Source organism: Meriones unguiculatus, chromosome 6 (genome assembly GCF_030254825.1).
Source record: "Meriones unguiculatus strain TT.TT164.6M chromosome 6, Bangor_MerUng_6.1, whole genome shotgun sequence".
NCBI classification, from domain to species: domain Eukaryota; kingdom Metazoa; phylum Chordata; class Mammalia; order Rodentia; family Muridae; genus Meriones; species Meriones unguiculatus.
The window spans coordinates 118,619,699-118,637,502 of record NC_083354.1 but is presented as its reverse complement, the minus strand read 5'-3'; the positions used below and the strand labels follow the sequence as shown (position 1 = coordinate 118,637,502).

The window sequence follows — 17,804 nt, the reverse complement described above, 5'->3', positions numbered from 1 at the left end:
CCTTTGAATGTAATTTTAATTAAGGAGTATAATCTTTTAAAATTATTATTATTAATTAGCAACAAAGATCTGGATTTCATCATGACATTTTAACATTACTACCTGCCACATGGATATCCTTATATTTGTTGTTATTCATCCTCCCCTCCTCCCTCTGCCCCTCTTGTTGGTATCTCCTTTCTACAAACGGTCCTCTCTGTTGCTTTCAGGACATACATGTATTACTGTCCTTGCTTGTTCTCCCCTCCCCCTCCCTTTAGATCTTGTCTCCACTCATAGCTTTTTACTTTTGTTCCATCCATCCATCTACCTATCTATCCATCCTAGATCAATCTATCTTATCTATCTATATCCCCATGTGATTTCTCTGTTCTACTTTTGTTCCATCCATCCATCCATCCATCCATCCATCCATCATCTAACTAGCTATTTATCTATCTGATCTATCTATGTCCCCCACAGGGTTTCTCTGTGTAACCCTGGCTGTCCTGGAACTCATCTGGTAGACCAGGCTGGCAGAGCTCCACCTGCTCTGTGTACCAAGGCTGGGATTAAAGGTGTTCATCACCACACTAGTTCATTTCACTTTGTATTTTTAGAAAAAAATTTCAACAATTTATGTGTATGTGTATGTGTATGTGTGTGGGTGCTTGAGGAGGTCAGAAGAATGTGTCAAATCTTCTGGAGCTGGAGTTAATGAGGTTGCACATCACTCAATGTGGCTGCTGGAAACTAAGCTTGGGTCACCTTCAAGAAAAGCCAGTGCTTTCTTAACTGTGAGCCATCTCTCAAGACTGTGGTTTCGTCATCTTGATTGTGCCATGGAGAGATTCTTGTTGTTGGGGGCTCTAAATGTGTCTTCTTCATCCTTTTCACAGAAACGTTTTATCCCTTTCATTTCTTGAAGGGATTCTCTGTGCCTTTAGTTTAGTGTTTGTGTGTCTCATATGTGCATGAGTGCCCAAGTACAGATATCGGTGCAGGGGTGCACATAACAGAGGCCAGGAGGGCATCAGATGTCCTCTTTATTACCCTTAGATAGGGTCCCTGACTCTGAAGTTAGGATCAACTTTTCTCTACCTCTACCCACAAAAATTACTGGGGTTACAGGCACCTGTGGCTATGTCTGGTTTTAACCTGAGTGCTAGGGATCTGAACTCGTGTTCTCATATACACAAAGGAGCCATCTCCCTAGATCCTGAGCCTTGTGTTCATCTCAGCTCCTTTTTCTACCTACAACTTTGCTATTTTGATCCCATTTTGCAGTTTTTCTAAGTTATAGCTAGACTCATTTAGTTTTTGATGTCAGAATACAGTATTTCCTTGAACTTGTCCTCCAAAAACTCATCTAACCTTTTTTTTTTTTTTCCAAAGCTGTCTTGTAGTTTCTTCCAATAGACCTAATAAACAGCCCTGAGACAAGCAAAATCACACATTGCTGTGAGGTATTTCCAATGGTGTGTGGCTACTGGTAGTCCCATTGGAGGGACAGATCTCAATGCATCTGATAAATTTAATGTAGCATTTAAAAATATTTTATTAGTTCCAGCTTATTCACTTTGTATCCCAGCTATAGCCCCTTCCCTCATCCCCTCCTAATCCCACCCTCTCTCTCTTTTCCTTCCATGCCCCTCCCCAAGTCCACTGATAGGGGAGGTCCTCCTCCCTTTCCATCTGATCCTAGTTTATCAGTTCTTATCAGGACTGGCTGCACCAGGCCACAGAGGAAGACAATGCAGCATCCGATAGTGTTTATGATTGGTGCTTCCCATTGTATTTAACAGATCCTAATTTCTAACATTTCTGTCCCAGACAATCTAAATTTTCTTCTTACATTTATCTCCCACCTAGCTGAGCTCATTCACATTGCTGTTTTCTTTCCTTTTTCATCTTGCTGACTTTTTCATCCAATACTGGCTTTTGTCACCAGACAATGGACTTGTTTTCCTTAACAATCTTCTTGCTTATAGTATCGTTGGGTCATGGACCACTTTTGCTAGTACACTTTTGAGATCTTTATCTAGTGTTTTATTCATTTGTCTTTGAACTCCACAGCTCAGGAGTCAATCTTTTGCTGGAATGATTGATGACTTGCCTTTTCATATTCACTGTTTTTTTTTTTTTAAACCCATTTTTGTTGTGTGTTTGTATGGATATCATGGTGGGTGTTTGGTATAAGAATAACTTTGCAGACTGCTTATTTCATTCCATTGTGGGTTCCAGGGCCTGAACTCAGGATGTCAGGCTTGTGTGATGTCAAGGCTAGCTTTAGTTGTCAACTGGACATGCCTGGCAAGAGGACAATTCAACTGAGGGAATTGCTATCAGACTGGTCTGTGAGGAATTTTCTTGATTGCTAACTGATGTAGGAGGGCCTAGGCTGGGAGCAATGCCATCCCTAGGCAGTTGGGCCAAGGGTGTAGGAAAGGTAGCTTTGTAGAAGTCAGGAAGCAGCATTTTGCCATGGCCTCTGCTTTGACTCCCCTCAGTGACAGATCATGACCTGGAGTTACAGTTAAGATGAAATAAATAAACCCTTCCTCCCAAGCTAGATTTGGTTAGTGCTTTATCAAAAAAACAAAAATACCAGAGAAGTGCTTTTATCTGCTGAGCTACTTCAATGGCCTTACTGTGTTTTTGTGTTGTGATTTATTTATTTATTTATTATAATTATATCCTAGTTTGGATATAATTTCTGGTTTTATCTGGGGCACTTTCAGTCATAGCTTGCTCTTGAGGGCTTAATCTCCAGTATCAATCATTGGGAAAACTAACAGTAGCAAACTATTCAAGATTCAGAAATACACTTAAAGTCAAGTAAACATATAACTAATGACTAAAAATGTACTAATATACAGTGTACTATGAAATTAGAAATATTAACAAAGATTAATCAGGTTAAAAATGAAAATAATAAATGAATGAGATAAAGGGATAGGACCAGAAGAAAGTAGAAAAACAAGTAAAGATGAAAAATAAATAATGAATGAAGAAGGATGCTACTGAGGAGACAAAGGCAAAACTAAGGGAATACAAAAGCACAAAGTTTTGACAATAAAGATAGTAAAAATAAAGAGTACCCAATAATGAAGAACATGTATAAACAAAACTAGATAAATGGCATAATGAATAAAAAAGGAAACCAATAATTTAAATAAGACACATGAACACAAAAATATGGCACTGGGAGGTATATATCCTGCAGAGGATGTGGTTTGATTCCCAGCACCCACCTGAGGCTCATAACTGTCTGTAACCCCAGTTCTAGAAGACCTGATACCCTCTTCTAGCCTCAATAGACACTGGACATTCATTACAGCATATACATACACATAAGCAAAACACTCATCCACATTAAGCAAAACAACATCCCTCCAAAATTCAATAAAGTAAAAAATACTTTTATGTTTTTTTTTTTTAAACAAAACCTCTGAATTTAATCTTCATTCCTTCTGCAGGAAACACTATAGAAATTTTAAGTCAAATATACATGCTGACTTCTCACAAACTGTGTAAAGGAGTTTCTTTTAGCTTAATGTATATAAACCAAAATATATTGATATATTTGCAAAGTTAATAAATTTTTAAGAGATGATTCTTCTGCTCTCCATCCAGGTCATGTTCTGGATTTCTGAATACAGCCCTTAAAGATGGTCCGAGAAAGGGTACACTAAAAAATACTTCTAAAAGTATAATAAAACCCAAACCAAGTAACTAGAAAAATACAAGGGAAAAATACTGTCGGGAGCCGCATTCGCCATTACAAGATGGCGCTGGCTTCCTGTTTCCTGGTTCTTCTTGTCAGTGCTGTATCTTGCAGCAGCGCATGCGCCACAGGATGCTAATATGGATTTGAGTGCTCTCCCTATCAGAGAACACATGCTAATTGGGTATTGTGCGGAGCACCAATTACAGACGAGCACGTAGCCCTGCGGGCTATTTAAGCAGAGCACTCACAAGGCTTGAGGTCCTTCTCCATCTACTTTCAAGAGCTTCATAATAAAGATTCTGCTGGACAAATCTTCGGTTGCCGCGTCTTCCTTATCGGCAAAGGATTGCGCGCGACAAAATACTAAACGTTCGAGTAGCTTCTTTCCATGGTCTTTGAAAATTGGAGACCATCATGTATATATGTGGGTTGGGTAAAAGGTCAGTTGAACTTCCTCTGATTCATGCCATAGCTAAGCTTGTTTTTGCCAGGTGGCTGAAGCCTGCTGGAGCAGGCTTCAGTTCTGTACCTCACCAGGGGCCTCTGCTGGCCACACTGAGCTCTACAGTCTGGCCTGGATAGGTTCTCAGACGCTTCCCAGACTGTCCAGTTTAGCCCCTCTAGGAGTGTTACACTATAGCTGGGAATTGGTTCTCAAGATACATTGGGAGTGGGGGAAGCCAGCACATCAATGAGATCTGTACAGGCAGAATTGCTCCCATACTTTCAAAGTCTATTAAATGTTCATCACCGTGCTAGTGCATGATGCTTTGATGCCAAGTCTTACACTGGGGCTTTGAAGTTTAAACTCAATAGCACTGAACCTCATGGCTGGCTTTAGAAGCTAGTCTACTGCAGTCTTCTGGCCCAGTCTTAGTTGGGTTACTATTGCTGTGATGATACACCATGACCAAAGGCAAGTTGGGAAGAAAAGGGTTTATTTGGCTTACACTTTCACATCATAGCCCATCACTGAAGGAAGTCAGGACAGAAACTAAAACAGGGCAGAAACCTGGAAGCAGGAGGTGATGCAGAAGCCATGGAGTGCTGCTTACTGGCTTGCTCATCCCACTTTCACTACCAGTTCAAGGATGGCCTCAACTACAATGGGCTGGGCCCTCCCACATCAATCAGTGAACATCCCATAGGCCTGATCTATCCCCCCCTCTTCAGTGACTCCAGCTTGTGTCAAGTTGACATAAAACTAGACAGCATACCCAGGGCTACTGAACTCCTTACTATCATTTATTATTTGATGAGGTCTGCTTCCAGGTATGGCGGGGCTACCTCTCCCTGTTCCTTTAAGTGTTGGCATTCTTGCTCTGTGTCTCTCTTCAGGTCCCTCTCACCTGAGATGGTAAAAGGTGGAGTAAAGATATGCTAATTTGATTGTCCTATGTTCTCAGGAACCAGTTAGCCCAGTTTTACACGACAGGTTTCTCTCAAGGTGACACCTAAGTAAAGCTCTCTGGGTGCTGGAAAGTGAGCGCAGGTCCTCTGCAAGAGCAGGACTCTTAACTACTGAGTCTTTTTTTAGTCCTAGGAAACCCCTCTTAATGCTAAACTATTCCAACTGGGCTTTCTTCATTTTGATTCATCGTTCTCCTGCATTTAAACAATTTCCAGCTGCCTCACACTCTTGCTGTCTATTTGTGAAGACACACACACACACACACACACACACACACACACACACCTCTAGCTAAAGGAAAGAAATAAAACAAAAATTGAGATAAATAAGCCTAAAAGCAAGTTGAACTTTATTGAAACAATTTGGTCTTTTTTTTTTTTTTTTTTTTTAAATCAAGGCTGAAATGTACAAACCCCAGCGGTCTAACTGCTAGAAACTTACCAATTGAAATACCTGTTTAACAGCAAATATTGTAAGGAAAGACAGTAACTATATAACAGTTGGTAATGACAAAACCATAAAAACAGCTTGTGTGGCTCTCAGTAGAGAACCGTTTATACATACAGACGATGGACTACAAGATAGCCATTTAAGAAACGAGGTAGACTGACATGTATGTACTGAAACGGCCTTCAAGATACACTGAGAAGCCAGGTATGTCAATGGGCTAGGAGTACAACGTCATCCTCAGCAACACAGAAAACTTGAGGCCAGTTTGGGTTACAGGAGATTATCTGAAAACAAAAACAAAAACATACCAAACCAGAAAAGTAAAAACATTGATTAAAAAGAAAAAGCATCTTGGGCTGGAGAGAGAACTTCCTTCCACTTCCAGAGGACCCAAGTGTATTTCCCAGCAACCACACTGGACAGATCACAATCACTTGTAACTCCAGCTCCAAGCCACCCAACACTCTCCCCTGTGGGCACCTGTGTACATGGTGCATGTGCACACAAACACACACACACTCCTTCTCTCAAGCAGCTATTTAATAAAATATATATTAAGTATCCAAAAAGGGAAGGCACTGAATGAACAGGAAGTGCATCAAAGGGAAACTGTATCAGGACACACTGGTATACTACAGTCTTTTCTTCAGAAGAATTATCAGCAGGGGCACCAGCGGGATGGCTTAGTAGGTAAAGACTCTTACTATAAAGGCTGATGACCTAAACTTGATTTCCATGACCCCCATCGTAGAAGTAAAGAGATGCCTGCAAATTGTCCTCCGACCTCTACACACGCACACACGAAGACAAAATAAAAATGTAATAAAAAAGTAAAAACCAAAATACCATTAACTGCGATTATTTTTAGATAGTTAAATAAAAGGTAGGTAAAATGGTGGGAGTTGTACTTTTCTTGTTTTAGCATTAAATTGGTAACATTATTTCAATAGGGGAAAATGTATAGATAGAACTGGTTTTTCTTTGCATTTTAAAAAAGCAATAATTATTTACATACACACAATGATGTTAAATCAAAACATAGTTAAAGAATAAAAACATACATATATACACAGATGCACTTAATTTGAACTCAGGGACATGCTTAGACTTTTTATGATTGTTTTTTATTTTTTTTTGAAGCAGGTTCTCACGATGTAACTCAGGCTGGCCCTGAGTTGTACGGCAGGCAGCACAGGATGACCCTGAACTCATGACCTTTCCGCCTTCACTTCTAAAGTGCTGGCATTATAGGCACCCCACCCTGACCTGATGCTCACTGTTTTAAAGCTAACACAGCTCAGTTCACATTACTCAGGGACATGAAGCGGTGTCATAAGCATTCTTTACAACTCACAAGTTTCCATACCACATGTTCACACAATATCAAGGGGCCTAGGAAGACCTTCCCAGCGTCTCTCGCTTGAACGCCAGTCTCACTCCACATGATCTTTCTGTGCTTTACAGCATCACACTTCTGCTTCAGAGGCTGGCCTCCTGATCAGGTCACCAAAGTATGCAGTGATCGTCTTCAATTTGTTGTTAAGAAAATTCTGTTCTATTTCCACTTGCCCTCCAGGACCAGCCAATGATGCCACCTGTGAGGCAAAACACACAAGTTATGCATACAAGCAGAATTAATTTCTTTCTTTTTTCTTGAGGCATGGTCTCATTAAATAGCTCTGGCAGGCCTACTCACCATGTAGATCAGGCTGTCCTCAAACTCATACCCTGCCCCTTAAGATTAAGGTGTCCACTATCACGCTCAGCACAAACAGGACTTTCAAAACAGCTACCCAAGCCCAATTATACCATCAGTAAGAGGAAGACTACCTTTATAATCCAATAATACATACAGAGGACTCATATGAATGTCAGAGGTACTATCCACCAAGCTGGTATATAGCTACAATGTGGCACAGTTAATTTAATACCAAGTCTGTATTCCCTCCATACACCCAACCCAACCCCACCTTTAAGACTCTTTTACGCTTCTGGTATCTGGGCCTAAAGTAAGGGTCTCCCATCTGCTAGAACAACTTCATAGTATTTACCATATGGATATGGTTTTAAAATGTATTTCTACTGTTAGTTTAATGCAGAATATTTTGATCTTTCATTAACTGAAACATTTAGAAACTAGTAAGGCTATAATTTTCTACTTTAAAAAATGCTAATGAACTGAATTTAGTTGTAGTCAAAATATTTTCCAAATAAGAGAATCATGTAAGAGACTCTTAAGTAGTTCTAGTTATTCAGATGCACACTAGATTTTTACATAGCACGTTTTAGAAATGTTTTTAGGGCTGAAAAAAGTGGCTCAGGTTAAAAGTCCTTGATGATCTTGAGTTTGGTTCTAGCACCCATGTTGGGTAGCTCACATCTGTAACCACAGTGCTAAGGGTTCTGATACTTCTTCTGCCTTCACGTGCCATCCACATACACGGCACACATTCAAACACACTTTAACAGAAAAACAAAAAACAAAAAACAAAACAAAAACAACTTTGGAAGTATTTTCAATAACATCCTTATTCTTCTCTACCTATCTACCTTCCTGTTCATAAGTCAATGAATGTAAGATGTTTTGAACAAATTAGTTTTAGTTTTATAGTGTGATATTGGATAATAAGGGATACATGTCTAGAACAACTCCAAAAGAAAAAGGGAACAAGAGGAGAGGTTAAGGCAACAGGACACCCAAAAAATATCTTACTGGCTAAAATAGATAGATAGATAGATAGATAGATAAGTGAAAAATCAATGGGCATCATCTCCCACATGCAACATTTTTTAAGACAGGTTCTATGAGCATACTCATTTAGTAGTGAGTAGAATGTAGCATATCCACTCTGAAATGGAAATTAAATGCCTGCTACAGATCTATTTAGAGAAAAATGCAGCCTGAATTTCAAATGGCAGGCTCATAACCAACTCCTCATATTTTCAAGCTTGCATTTCGATCTCCTTTCATGTTAAAAACCTCATACATGGATATATTTTGTGCTAAAAAAAAAAATTGACTTCCCAGTGCAGCAATTTCATCTACAGTTCATACCAAGCGCTTTCCTTTATCATTTTCTAGTGTCACTACTCCCTCTAGAGGCAGAAAACACAAAGCAACTATGGAGTCTAATGCTGTGTGCTTGTGGATGGTGTCTACATGGGTACTCGCATTCAAGTAAGATGTGAGGTGTATGAAAATGCGTACACGTATTGTGTTGAGGGCAGAATTTGACAACAGGTATTTTCCTTTTCTCAACTGCTCTTCACCCACTTTACCAAAGGAACCATCTCCCTAGTTCCCGTAAGTCTAATTCTGACAGATTTTGAGGGCAAAACAAAAGGAAAAAGCAAGCTAATTTTTCTTTGTGTTAAAATAAATTTAATCACTGAAACTTTCATATTAAAATTGGCTTTCTAGCCAGGCTGGGGTGGCACTCACCTTTAATCCCAGCACTTGGCAAGCAGAAGCAAGCAGATCTTTGAGTTCAAGGCCAGCATTGGACTATAGCCAGGGCTGTTACATAGAGAAATCCTGTGTGAGGGGGGTGGATATTGCTACTGAAATACCCAAATTGAGTCTGTACTATTAAGGACCAAGATTTAGCTGATCAAGATCATATAACCTCTTAGGACAGTTTTGGAGCATCATGGCTGCCTAAGCCTAGAAAGCAGTTACACAAGTAACAGATAATAGGTTCAACATGAAGGCTGATGAGAACACGGATGACATTCACACATTATATCTTGGGAGGCTTAATGCTTGGCCAAGTAGATCATAAATAGCGACAATTTCACTTCCCTCTAACTCAGCCAAATTCATTTCCCTCTAACTCAGTCTAAGCACTCAGCTTTTTCATTTAATCTTTTTATAACCGTGAGAATTTCAACTATGGAGGACATTATAATTACTTGGGGGGCTAAGAACAATTTATGCTTGGGCATCATCCCAGAAAATAAGATAGAGAATTTTTCTTAGTAGATTAGGGTTATCTTTAGTGGATAGAAAAATCTATTCAGCCAAAACTTTAAGACTCTTAGATAAGAATGAGAAAACACAGGTAAAACATACAAACTGAACTTGGTAAGAAATGAACATACATGAGTTGAAAGGACAGACAGGTGATTTAGAAGGAAAAAGTAAAGTCTAAAACAGTAAAATTATAAAGAGGACCAACATGAGGTAAACAGGTGCTCTAATAAAAGGACAAGAGATGGTGAGGACAGTTAAAATTGTTCCTGGTCAAGTTAAAGGCAGCCTACTTCCTTATTTTTCCCCTTCCTACTCACAGTGACCCTCCTGTTTTTGCCAAGTGCTGGTATTATGAGCCAGTATACCTACGTCTTACCTCTTTAGCAGGGTTACTATTTTCTAAAATATAGTAAAGGTGGGCCTTTACTCTCCTGATGTAATTGTAGTCTCTGGGCTTACTGCCTCTGTGTGCTAACCTAGGCCTAGTCTGAAGCCTCTAACCTCCATACAATCCAATCTAAGCCCAGAATGCTCTCTCAGCCTCTGAGACTTACTAACCTCATCCTTTCTACAGAATAAGTTCACCCTTTCTAGTTCTTTCTGAACTCTGGCTGGCTGGTTCAACTCAGCTGTTCCTTTTTAGTCTCTGGCTCATTCTGTCTTCACCCGTGTCTAGCTTGTCCTGACTTCAATCTTCTCTGTAAAACTCTTGTAAAAACTGCCTCTGAATTCCAAGAACTAAACTCTCATGAACTCAACTCCACTGCACTGCACTGCTTCTCAACTTATTAACTCAACCAAACTGATTAGAACTCAGATCTCCATGCCTCTGTCTCCTAAGTGCTAGGATTAAAGGTGTGTAGCACTAAGCCAGTACATAAGCTTTTCTTTACCTGAAACTTGCTTTATACCAGGCTGGCCTTGAGCTCAGAGATCTGCTTGCCTGTCTCCTGGGATTAAAGGCGTGTTTGTATTCCAGGCAGATCACATAGACCTAGAAGGTCTTTGGATGTGATATTTTGCCAGAGCAGCCATGTTCTGAATTAAAATTCTTCTATAGGTCTTGGACAGCTGCCATGAAGTCTCTGTAACATGACATCATTAGTCATCCTGCCAATCCAACTTCATCCTCCTCCTCAGGAGCTATGGTGGTAGAGGGATGGAAGAGACAAGACAGGGACTTCTCACAGCAGGTTCTCTAGTAAGGAAATTACCCCATATCCTTGTCTGCCCATCCTTCCTAACAAATAAGCAGAGGCGCACAGAATCTCCTCAGCAGTGGCTTACCTGGTCAATATCAGCGTTTCTTGGAAGAAAATAAACAATATTATTAGTGATCTTCTGGGAAAGCCTGAAAATTTCAAAGGTAACCAACAGTTAAGGATAAAAAGTTAATTTCTGAGCAGAAAGAGACATTCATTTTTCATGCATCAAGTGCACGTATTTTCATCCCAAGAATTAGACACAAGATTTGGAATCCAGCAACAGCACCTGATTATTAGATTTAGCTGCTTTTAGTATAAGGTTTTGCATGCTGAAGTCCACTTCCAATAGACCTGAGGTTCTGAAGAAACTTTCAGTTTCTACTAATTCCAAATAGTAAGTTCATCTATAATTCTCAAGGCAGGTTTAGTAGGGCAGACCTAGACCTTGGGAATTTGGCTGTACAGCATTTATATCATGAATCAGCAGCCATACTGTCAAGCCATCCTCATGAAACTAGCAAATCCTGTTTTTTTCCCCATACTCAGGAACTATAGCTTATGTCTTGCTTTACAATGGCTAGTAACAGAGATCTAAGTATATCCATACATACATCTATTGATCAACTGACACATAATTTTTACAGTGTATGTTTGTCAAACATACAAATTTTTACAGTGTTTGTTTTTGTTACTACTGTTATTATTAGAGTATGTGTACATGTGGTTCCTGGGTGCATCAGTGGAAAACTCTCTTCTTGTACCTTTACATGGGTTCAGGTTGCCAGGTTTGTGGAGCATGTGCCTTTACCAGCTGAGACACTTGGCTGGCTCCACACAAATTGTTTTCTGTGTAAAACACAAAGGAATTCATCAAATGTGATTAGCTAATACCTTTCTCTCTCTCTCTCTCTCTCTCTCTCTCTCTCTCCACATACACACGCACAGAGAGACCTTTCCTCTCTGAAAGCATTTGTTAGGTCTTCCAAAGGATATCCATCAGGAGACATCATCGTCCTAATATCGAAGGTCTCTGCAGTAGCATAATCTGGACCCCCCCAAGGAGGGCTTAGGAACACAACATCAGCCTTTAAACATGGAGCCAACAGCAGGAAATCTCCACATATAAACTCTATCTTATCTGCTATCCCATAAACTTCTGCATTATTCCGAGCAAGATCAATCTTAACAGGGTCAATATCAATGGCAATCACTAAAAATACAAAAAGAAAAAAAAATGGTCATTGACACGGAGATGGTTTTCTGAATAAAGCACTTTGAAAAAAAAAAGACTTAGGAGACGTGCACACACAAATTAGTTAACATTTATTTAAATTAATAGGGTTCACATATAGTTTGTACCAAGAAAACATTATCTAAAGAACAGGCTTCCATGTTATCTTGCCCAGCCATCAAAGCATGGTCTTTTGGGGAGGGGGTGGGTGGGTGCTATAAAAGTTGGAACAATAAATGCTTATAAATGCTGCTACCTGCATATAAAGCTCAATAAAGCTTCCAGAAAAGACCAATTCCTTAAACCAAGTCAATGTCTCTAGTCCTACATGCTGCCAGAGTAGAGGCTATGTCATCACAGCACTAGGAAGACCCAGTGTTAGCTACCTACTTCCTTTTCTTCCCAGGGTCTAGAAATCTGTAAAGGCGAGTGATAAAATGACACCAAGAAGCTACAGAGCAGTGGTTCTCAACCTTCCTAATGCTACAATCCTTTGAATGTTTCTCATATTGTGGTGACCCCAGCCATAAAATTATTTTTGTTGCTACTGCATAACTGTAATTTCACTACTGTTATGAATCATAATGTAAATATCTGGTATGACCCCTTTGGGAGTCACAACCCTACAGGTTGAGAACCATTGCTATAGAGGGAATCAACAGTAAGAATATGGCACTAGCCTTCCTTTAAGATCCACATTAAATATCTTTCTTTACCAAACGTGTGCTAAGCTACATAAACCCTACCATAAACCTTATCAATTAAGAAACTAATCTATAATACACACATTTTCCATGATATTTAGAGAAAATTTCCAGACTTGTTTATCATGTTGTAATCACTGTCTTATAACAAAATGCTAAAAGGGAAAATTTGATAACTTTTGAGGAAAAATATTATATATATATATTTTATATATATTTATTATGTGTATATATATATTTTTTTTCACTTGAAAAAATATTGCTTGAAAATATATATATGTGGCTTATCTGAAAAAAAGAATCTGAGAATTTTAAAATCTTGAATTAGTGGAGGACAAGAAAATAATTACTTTCCTGGTAAATGTGAAAGCTGTTTTTATCTAGGTTACTGGGAAACCATGTAAAGTTAGCAAATATCCTGCATGCCTGGAGCACAAGCGTAGCAGAATCAAGATCACAGCTTATCAGCTCTGATCTTAAAACTAATGGGCAAATTTAGACATCATTTTTCTGACTTCTCTACTCTGCTTCCAGATTCATATTTTGCTTTCCCAATTAACATTAAAAAGTTCAAGGGCTCTATCAGGCTACATCTTCAGTCCCAGGTATTTAGAAAACATTATTTTTTGAGGGGCCAGAGGTATGGTAATCTCTGTAGCTCATTTCAGTCTCAAAAATTTGCAACTTTTCTTCTTGTCTCCCAAGTGCTCATATGCATCCCCATATTCCATGAGAACATTCCATTAATTTTTACTTTTGGTTGTGAGCCTATCCTTTAACAGCTGATCAATCTCTCTAGCCCTCTATTAATTTTAAAAAGCATTTACTTATTTATTTATGTACTTATTTATTTATGTATGTGGTGCTCGCTGAGTTACCTCACTGGTCTAAACAATCAGAATGTTTTGGAGCTTTGGGTTTTATAGTTGAAAAGTATCCTAAGACTATGTGAATTTAACGTGTCCTTCAAAGTTGAATTATGTCAAGAGTCATAAAGCCACTGAGTCAGAGATAAAGCTTGTTTTCCCTATCCATTGCACATTGATTCTAACAACCATTACATATTACTTTTATATAGTGCTAGAATCTTGGCTCCAGAGATGAGTAGGTGTGTCCATAAAATCCTGTGCAATTACTCATCTTTTTATGTCTCAAAAGACAGTAAAAGATGTAATTTATGGCTGTTGACTAAATGAATACATTGTGAAGTACTTGCTAAACAAAGTATGCAAGATGAATAATAAACACAGTAGGCTATTGCTTGAATATTTGGTATAATTATCAATTATATATTAAATTTCATCAAAGATATGAACAAAAGAATATTCTCTGCATAAATTGAAAGCAAAGCAGTTCTTGGCCGAATGACTATATTACCTCTTTTCCCTGTTAAAGCAAACTGAATGGTATTTCCTCCAACTCCACAGAAAGCGTCTACTACAATGTCACATTTGAAGGACTGACTGACACGGCCAGCAATGTGCTCAGCAATCTTCTCAGGAGTAACCGAAAACCAGCCCTCTGTAAAGGGAGAATATTTTTGCAAAACGTTCAATTCCAAGAATCCAAGCATGAAAAAGAAACCATATTGCACAAGTTAAAGAAACTTCGTTTGGGATCTAGAGAAATGGCTTAGCAGTTAGGAGCTCAGTTAAAAGCTTGTACTGTATAATATAGGGTAACTACACTAAAATCTGTACACCTAAAGAAACTAATCAAGGAGGAGGACCCTGGGTAAGATGATCCACCCTCATTTAGAAAGGCAAATGGGAGGGCTATCGAAAGAGGGAAAAAAAAGAGGGAACAGGACAGGAGCCTATTAGAGAAGGCTTTTGAAAGACTCTACCCAGCAGGGTATCAAAGTAGATGCGGAGGCTCATAGCCAAACTTTGGACAGAGTGCAGGGAAACTTAAGAAAGAAGGGGGAGATAGAAAGACCTGGAGGGGACAGGAGTTCCACAAGGAGAGCAACAGAACCAAAAAATCTGGGCATAGGGGTTTTTTCTGAAACTGATACTCCAACCAAGGACCATTCATGGAGATAACCTAGAAACCCTGCACAGATGTAGCCCGTGGCAGCTCAGTGTCCAAGAGGGTTCCCTAGTAATGGGAACAGGGAGTGTTTCTGACCTGAACTCAGCGGCTAGCTCTTTGATTACCTACCCCTGAGGGGGGAGCAGACTTACCAGGCCACAGGAAGATAATACAGCCAGTCCTGATGAGATCTGATAGATTAGGGTGAGATGGAAGGGGAGGAGGACCTCTCCTATCAGTGGACTGGGGGAGGGGCAGAGGAGAAGGAGAGGAGGTGGGCTTGGGAGGGGACGAGAGAGGGGGCTAAAGCTGGGATACAAAGTAAATAAACTGTAATTAATAAATTTTTTTTTTAAAAAAAGCTTGTACTGCTTTTTTAAGGGGCCTGTTAGTTCCATGTCCACAGAGGGTGGTGGGCTATAACCACCTCTAACTTCAGCTCTACTGGATCTGATACCCTCATCTCTCCACCATACTCAGGGCGCACCCTGTACCCACACACATACACATAAAAAACACGAACTACCTAGCTTTAGAGAAAGGCTCTACAAAGTGGCTAATTCCTGATTCATTTGTAAGATATCCATATTTCTTTAGCAATCATATATAAGCACAACTTTTTTCTTTAAGGCACTAACTACTGTTTATCAGCTATGGGAATTGGTAAGTTCTAACTGGCTAGCTGCTTCCTATATGGTGAGTTTCTCAATTATTTTATTCACATCATAGAGAGAACTCAGATTTCTATTGACATTGGGAACATTTACATGTTTTCAAAAATTTTTATTATTATTTATAAGCGCTTTGCCTTTATGGATCTGACCACAGTGTGCATGCCAAATTTCCATGTTTTAAATGTCAGAAAAATAACAAAGAGTAACAGCCAGTGAGCAGGAGGCTGCTTTAGCACAATAGGAATAGCAGAGCCTTTGCCATCCTCAGAAGTGAAATGCCACCCTGCCTTTCTACCAGAAGAGCTACTTTTCTCAGAAACTTCTTTGAACAAAACGATGTGTAAGTTTTCCTGTTCTCACTACTTACTAAAAGTTTAAAAGGCTCTCCATTACCTGAAGAAGGTAAACTTTTATTTTTTTCCCCTAATAAATTTCCATATACTTTCTGTAGCGCACACTATATTACAAATTATACAGGGAGTACAGAATCACCAACACTACAAGACAGCAAGGCCTCCAGATGTTGATACTTAATAAAGATATTTAGTTAGTTTCATTATGAAAATCAGTGTCAGGCTGTGAGACTAAATTAAGTCTTTTTAAGATCAGGGAAGGGGGGGAATCAAGAGATCACTCTGCGATTAAGACTACTGGTTGCTTTTTCAGCAATCTTGAGTTCACTCCCCAGCAACCACATGGTGGCTCCCAACCATCTGCAATGAAATCTGATTTCCTCTTCTGGTATGCATTAAAATAGAGCACTCATATACGTAAAATAAATAAAAAATCTTAAAACAAAGATCGGAGAAGGAAAATTTCAAGCTTTCAGTGCTAATTAATTAAATTATAAATTTCTACATTAGGAATGTCTTCATCAGACATTCTTTTTAATAACCTACATACTTTTGCTACCTTGTATAAGATGCTACACATACCGATTAAACCTAAAATTAAAACATAAATTTTTGTATATATGTAATTGAGTGATACTACACAGAACAATGAACAATATTCCTTAAAAATGTCAAAGTCATGTTGCGGGCCTGCCTCAGTGGGAGAGTACCTGCCTGGCTCAAGTGAAGCCCCAGGCGTGAGAGTCTGAGGAACTACTACAGATTAAAGGAAGCTAAGGCACCATGAAAACTAATGCACAACATGCTCCTTTACGGTAACAGGGAGAACTTGCTATCTTTCATTTATTTTCTTGTTCTAATAAGGACCAGTCCCAGGCCTTGATTAGTATCACAGCAAAAATCTTGTCCTTAGAAAATGTACACAAAATTAAAAACAGGGAGTGGCATGACATGGAATTGGATCAGAAAGACAACATGCACACAGAATGAATTTTGTAAATGTCAGAAATAGCTATATCCTGCAGAAAAGGATATGAAAATTTCGTTTTACAACTTTTCTGTGTATCTGAAGTGGCATCTAAATAAAGCCTCATAACACACCTATATTGTATTTACCTTTGTCCAACTTGATCCCATCATCAAAACGAGAGAACAGCCTGTATCTCTGGGCCCAGTATTTTGCCAGCTCTGGAACAGAGGCTATTTCAGGTGGCAGACCATTTATCTTTTTGTTCTTGCCTTTTTTCTTCTTTTTCTTCTTTTTTATTTCAACTAAATAAGATACAAAGAATACAGACGCTGAGTATGTAAAGAGAATGAACAAAGGAATTCCCGAGAAGCAGCCACATCAAATCATCACAATTTTGGACTGTACCAGCATACATAAGGCAACACAGAGAAGTACAGAACAAGTACAGAGCAAGAATACCACCACTTCAGATCAAAGCTTGCCTGTCAATTTGTTAGCTTGAGAAAACTCTATTTGTTTGGACCTTGGTCTCTGCTGCCACACTGTTCCTGGCATTTACTAATTCTTTCTTTGTTTTATTTCTTTTTATTTTATGTGTATTGGTATTTTGCCTACATGTGTATCTGTGTGAGAGTGTTGGAAGCCCTAGAGCCAGAGTTAAAGTTGTAAGCTACTGTGTGGGTGCTGGGAATTAAACCCATCCTCATCCTCTGGATGAGCAGCCAGTGCGCTTAACTGCTGAGCCTCTCTCCAGCCCTCTAAGCTCTAAGTTCTTATTCCTACACAAGGAACAGATGAATGAATGCATATTATTTTACTAACTTCACTTACACCACTGATGGGGGATAACAGATAAACATTAGAAATCCTCCAAAACCAGAATCATGAAATACATCTGGTCCCCACTATGTCAAATACAGAATATTCAGCCCATATAATAAAGACACTAATACAAAATTATCGACAGCCATAACAGTGCTTTAGTTGGTGAATTTCTTTACTCCTTTTGTGTTGCTGGCCTGGGGAATTGAACCTTGTGGTAGGCAAACATTCTGAACTACATCTTCAATCACTTTTTAAATTTTTATTT

At 39.0% G+C, this 17,804-nt stretch overlaps 1 protein-coding gene across 5 annotated transcripts in view; it reads right to left on the bottom strand.

Annotated features, from left to right (window-relative positions):
• Nucleotides 1-5,446: 5,446 nt before the first annotated feature.
• Tgs1 (trimethylguanosine synthase 1) overlaps nucleotides 5,447-17,804 on the bottom strand; it is a 35,734-nt gene continuing 23,376 nt past the window's right edge. For 4 of the 5 annotated variants that reach the window (XM_021626459.2, XM_060385927.1, XM_021626460.2 and 1 more), the window contains 5 exons: nucleotides 16,861-17,016; nucleotides 14,061-14,204; nucleotides 11,742-11,958; nucleotides 10,831-10,909; nucleotides 5,447-7,165 (listed from right to left, as the gene is read on the bottom strand). In XM_021626459.2, the coding sequence (XP_021482134.1) occupies nucleotides 7,037-7,165; nucleotides 10,831-10,909; nucleotides 11,742-11,958; nucleotides 14,061-14,204; nucleotides 16,861-17,016 (725 nt within the window). In that variant the 3' untranslated portion in view covers nucleotides 5,447-7,036. Of the gene's footprint in view, nucleotides 7,166-10,436; nucleotides 10,687-10,830; nucleotides 10,910-11,741; nucleotides 11,959-14,060; nucleotides 14,205-16,860; nucleotides 17,017-17,804 lie in introns of all 5 variants that reach the window. The other variant, XR_009592472.1, reaches the window with a different exon arrangement.